General features: G+C 33.6%; 1 protein-coding gene across 1 annotated transcript; it reads left to right on the top strand.

Moving 5' to 3' along the window:
• Window positions 1-252: 252 nt before the first annotated feature.
• LOC132159351 (uncharacterized) lies at window positions 253-1,955 on the top strand. The gene is made up of 3 exons (XM_059568862.1): window positions 253-555; window positions 1,110-1,427; window positions 1,939-1,955. The coding sequence occupies exons 1-3, from the start codon at window positions 267-269 to the stop codon at window positions 1,953-1,955; spliced, it is 624 nt and encodes a 207-aa protein (XP_059424845.1). The 5' UTR covers window positions 253-266.
• Window positions 1,956-5,761: the final 3,806 nt, after the last annotated feature.

Genomic DNA, 5,761 nt, shown 5'->3' with positions numbered 1-5,761 from the left:
CTTATATTTTAAATTAATTATGTTCTTTACATATTGATTTTGCTTTACAGCAGATAACATTCAAACATATTAAAGTTTAAATGTTGACACACATCTGTCTGTTTGTATATCTCACCTTACATTTGCTTTTGTGTATCTGCTGTTCTGGATGTTCTTCAGTTCACATTTAAAAGTCACAAACAACAAATTAATTCATCTTTTTAAACCATAAGAGCCTTAATTTGTGTAAAACTTCTTTACGTTATCCAGGTGTGTGTTGTGTTGAGATGATGTCAGTGATGGACGGAGATTCTGTGCTTCTACACACTGATGTTACTGCAATACATGAAGACGACGACATACTGTGGAAATTTGGAGCAGAAAACTCTCTGATCGCTCAAATCAAGAGACAGAACCACATCTTCCCTGATGAGAGATTCAGAGACAGACTGAAGCTGGACAGACAGACTGGATCTCTGACCATCATAAACATCACAACTCAACACACTGGACTCTATGAAGTAAAGATTAGAGGAACAACACGGTCAACAAAAACATTCAGTGTTTCTGTCTATGGTGAGTAGAGATCATTTATCATTTGTTAATTTATATTTGGAAGTTTCAATAAGAAAACACATTAACTCTTCTGTTAAAACGTGTAAATTTTTTAGATGTAAATTTGAATTTAACTTGACACAATAAATTAAGTGATTTTTTATTATTATTATTATTATTATTATTATTTTATTAAACTCACGATTGATGTCATCTTGTGACTTATCTACTGAAAGACTAACATTTGCAGATCAGCCTCAATCACTTCCATTGTGCATGCCCTTCTGTAACCAGGGTTATAAATAAGAGAAAGAAAGAAAGAAAGAAAGAAAGAAAGAAAGAAAGAAAGAAAGAAAGAAAGAAAGAAATTTTTTTTTTTAAATATCAACATTATTTCACAAAAGCTGTTGATTGAGCTTAACTTTAGTGAACACAGATTATTATTTTAACTACCTGCTTACTGAAATGTGTTACATAGTTTGAGATGAAAGAAACACTCAGTACCCATCACCACACTACACCAGAAAAAGATGCTTACATTTATCTGTATTACTGCTTGTTCTCTTATTTTTCAGCCCATCTGCCCAATCCTATCATTACTAGAGATTCTCCACAATGTTCATCATCTTCATCATCATCATCATCATCTTCATCCTCACAGCAGAATTGTTCATTGTTGTGTTCAGTGGTGAATGTGAGTGATGTGACTCTCTCCTGGTACAAAGGAAACAGTTTATTGTCCAACATCAGTGCATCTAAAATCAGCATCAGTCTCTCTCTACCTCTGGAGGTGGAATATCAGGAGAAAAACAGCTACAGCTGTGTGATCAACAATCCCATCAGAAACCAGACCACACATCTGGACATCAGCAAACTCTGTCACACATGTTCAGGTACGATAATGGTGAATATTAGTGATTATTTATTGACTTTGACAAATCCAAACCATCACTTAAAGAACTCTGTTGATTATAGATCAGGGTCACCCTTCATTTAACATGGTGTTGATTTCTGCTGCTGGATCTCTGTTGATCGTAGCTGCAGTCGTGATGTGCTGCATCTGCAGGAAATGTAGTAAACGTGACCAAGAAGGCAAGTGTTACCTGCATTCAAAATTATTTTCAAATCTTTCCTTTGAATGTTTTAATTGGTAACTAGTCCTACTATTTAAGCACAGTTATTCACAGTCTGAAAAGCAGGAAGCACCTATTTATAGAAGGACACCAGAATAATGTGGCAAAAATTACTGGGGATTTCAGTGAATGATGATGTTTTACTTTTTGGTCTTCAATGAAATTTAAGAGCAAAGACCATACATAACCTTAATTGCATATTTATTTATTTTAAATGTGAAAACAGCTATAATGTCAAATTGGACATGAAAAAAGTGTTTTAATTGTGTAGTTAATTGTGTCCATTGAGAGCCTTGATAGTACTTTTATTTGAAAGATTATGTTGTTTTAATGTATGTATTATCCCTGAAACAGTTGAGACTCATGAAGAAGAGATCACTTATGCTGAGACAACTTTCATCAAAAGAAAAGCACAGAAATCAGTAAGTTTATAAGATTTTACTTTCAAATCAATGTTAAAAATCTTGAATCAGTAGCTTAATCTTTTTAAATGTTATGTCAGTATAGCATCCAATGTAATATAATTTGTTTTTCATGTTTAAATGTAGTAATTCATATGTGCAATATATGGCATGTCACACTGAAGGAGCTGTATCACTGATGTCATATAACTCCATGTTTGCTTGCACTAAAAGGCTAGATTTCATCAGACATTTTTAATGTAACTCAGATTGTCACATTTGTAACAGATTGTAACAGGTTTGTTCAAAGAAGAAGAAGAAAAAAAGAAACCCTCATAGAAATTATAATGGTTTTACAAGAAATGTATTGGTTTTAATGGAAACTAAATGATGTTTTAGTAACAAGGTTCGGGAGGAGCGCGTCAGATACTAAGCATAATCAACACAGGTGGACCGTAATCAAGTAATCAATCCCATAGTATAAATATCGCTGACTTACCTCTATCTATTGACGGTTTATCAGCATCCCTCCTTCACCCCATCTCCTCACTTCAAAAGTTCACTTTACAACTAGATGGGGAAGGGGTACTCTAGGTTCGGGCTATTCACGAGCTCGGAGCCCTTCCCCGGACAGCATGCCAAATACGCATACCATACCTTAGCTAATTATAGGTAAGCATGAACTCGTGAAATGGTCCCTGTGGGTCTGTACTGGTGATTAGTTGCCTTCTGTTGGATGGCTTTAATGGAATATGTCCCAAAACTGTACAGGGTTGCCAGTTTTGTGTAACAAAACCAGCCCAAAGGCCAATCAAAAATACTCCAAAACAAGCCCAGCTTTACCATTGGTAGTATGTAAAGTTTATAAGAATCGTTTATAAGAAGCCCAATTCAATGGAAAAACTGTGACTTTGGCAACCCTGCTACTGGAAAACATTAGGTGATGGTTTTAACTGTCATTTTGCATTATTGACACACTGTTTTCCCAATGAAAGTTGTTCAGTTGCTATGATGCGATGTATTTTTTTTTTAAAGCACTATATAAATAAAGGTGACTTGACTTGATGGTTTTAATAGTTAACAGCTGATAGATTGTAACGCTTGTGGAGTGAAAGCATCAGAAATTCTTTGATGTTTCTATTGTTTGTTTCTTACATTGAAAGTTTTCCTATTCACCTTGTATAATTTATTAATATTTTTTTCACACAAGTTCAGATTTTGTTTTTGTTTAGTTCTGGAAAAAAAAATTGCTACTGTGTTGTGTCATTATTGACATCTGATACAGATGAAGTATATATAACATCTTATATGATGTGTTTTTACAGAAAGTTAAAGAGGAAGATAATGTGGAATATGCTCCCATCACCATGAGAAGATGATCAAACTTTAATCCAGTTCCAGTGGCTCTAATTCTGTCAAAACATGTTGTACAAAGTCAAAGATGGTCTTTTAAGCATGTTTTTGAATTTAGCTATAATCATAATAATAATAATAAAAAATAGTCAAAATGAACCATGCTTTTGTCTTGTCTAAATGTACAGAGATGTGGTTTGACCTGCTGGGTGGACACATGCTATTTGTGGATGTTAGTGGCTGATGTCAGTTTCTGTGTGTTTGTCTTGATGTGTCTGTAGTGTGTGGTTTAAAGGTGTTTTTCCATTCCTGCCCATCTAATGCTCACAGTTTGACTTCTGCTCTACACAAAACAGCTTCACTCAATACTACTCAATACAACATCTGAGTACAAATATCATATACTATGTATTTGTGATAAATATCTTAAAAAAGGTACATTTAGGATGTATTAATTTAGTTGTTTATTGTATAGGATCCCTGATGACTCTAAATGTTTTCACTTTCTGTAATAGTTGTATAAGAGTCCCTCAATTGTCCTCTGTGTGAACAGATGTCAATCACAACATCATGCAGTCATCGTTGGAAAGGGTTCAAATGTTCACACGATGCTGGAAAACCAAAGAAGCTGGACATGGAGGATTTTTCAGAAGAACAGCAGGCAGTTGAACTGATCCGGACAAACAAGGTACTCATGAACAACTTTCACAAAACAAAAAACTGTATCATCCAGGAAATGACACACAGTATTAAGATTCAAGGATATATAATTTTTTATGTCCTTTATTTATGTAGCACTTTATACAATACACATTGTGTCAAAGCAGTTGTACAGTGCTTTAAAGCACTTTTTTTTGGATGCTGCAAAAGAAAACCAAAAGATGGGAAAAAATGTTTCTAAAAATATTGCACTAAATGCTAAATACTAAATTCTTCATGGATCAACACTTGCAGGATTTGAAACTTTAGCCACAAATCTGTGACCCCACAAACAAACAAATACAAAGTTCTTTGTCAATTAAAAAAAAAAAAAATGCCACTGGTGTTTCATCAGGGAAGTTTCTCTCCAGTGTTGTCAATATGCTAAATAGTCAGTTATTTCTCTAAATAAATTCAGATTTCAGAACGAACACTTTGTCGTTTGTTATATGTGTTGAGGTCGTGTCCGTCTGATGTTTATCATGTTCATGATGCTCACTACTGTAATGAACTTAGCTTTTTAATAAGTAGGGGAAATTCCCGACATTTAAAAAATACCCGTTTACATGCCTAGGGTGTTCGCATTGTAATAATGTACAGAGATACTTCATATTTAGAAACTCTGACTTGTTAGGTGATGTTTTCTCATTAAAATCATACAAATTCCTATTAATTCAGTGGAATGTTTTCGCACACTAGGGATTACCAATATGGCGGCGCGGCGGCTTCACTTTCATGACGTCATGAGCAATCCAGTTATATATTATAGATCAGTGGTTATGACGCAATCATTAGCCTAATTTTTACAAAAACTGCTTCTACGGGTCCATAACATAAGATACAACGTAATGGAGCCTTTTATACATTTTCGTGTTTCTTTAGAAATAATTAATGGACAAATGGAGTCTTTAAATGCCTCAGATGTAAAGTTATTTGCAGTCAAAGTGACGCCAAAATGAATGGCAGTCAATGGAATGCTAACAGCAGGTGGGGGTCCGCCCAGGGATGCTTAAAAAAAATATGAAACCCTGCCCCCCTGGTCAGATGTGCAACAGCATGCCTCGGGAGAACAACATTCATACACTTTACAATAAGGTTCATTTATTAAACATTACTGTATTAACTAACATGAACTAACAATGAGTAAGAAATACATTTGTTACAGAATTTATTCATCTTTGTTAATGTTAGTTAATAGAAATAAAGCTTTTCATTGTTTGTTCATGTTAGTTCAGAGTGCATTAACTAATATTAACAAGATTTGAATAAAGTATTATTAAATGTGGAAATTAACATGAACAAAGATGAAAAAAATTGCTGTATAAGTGCAGTTCATTATTAGTTAATGTTACTTAATGTAGTTAAGTAATGAACCTTATTTTAAAGTGTTACCGATTTGTCAATTACGGTTAAGGCATACAGTCAGACACATAAGGATTATTTTAATAAGAGATAAGATAGATATATTTAATAATGAAAATACAGTGCCTATGTGAAGCAAATAAACTACTAAACTAATTTAAATGATTGCATTATTCAATAGGCTACTGCAGAATTAACAATAGACTATATAAAATAGATTAACTTAACAATAATAATGAAAAAAAACGTGAATTTAGAAATGTTTGTAGATCGGTTATT

This window comes from Carassius carassius, chromosome 16, assembly GCF_963082965.1.
Source record: "Carassius carassius chromosome 16, fCarCar2.1, whole genome shotgun sequence".
In the NCBI taxonomy this organism is placed as follows: Eukaryota; Metazoa; Chordata; class Actinopteri; order Cypriniformes; family Cyprinidae; genus Carassius; species Carassius carassius.
The sequence above is the reverse complement of the archived record's forward strand: the minus strand, read 5'-3'. Positions and strand labels throughout refer to the sequence as shown.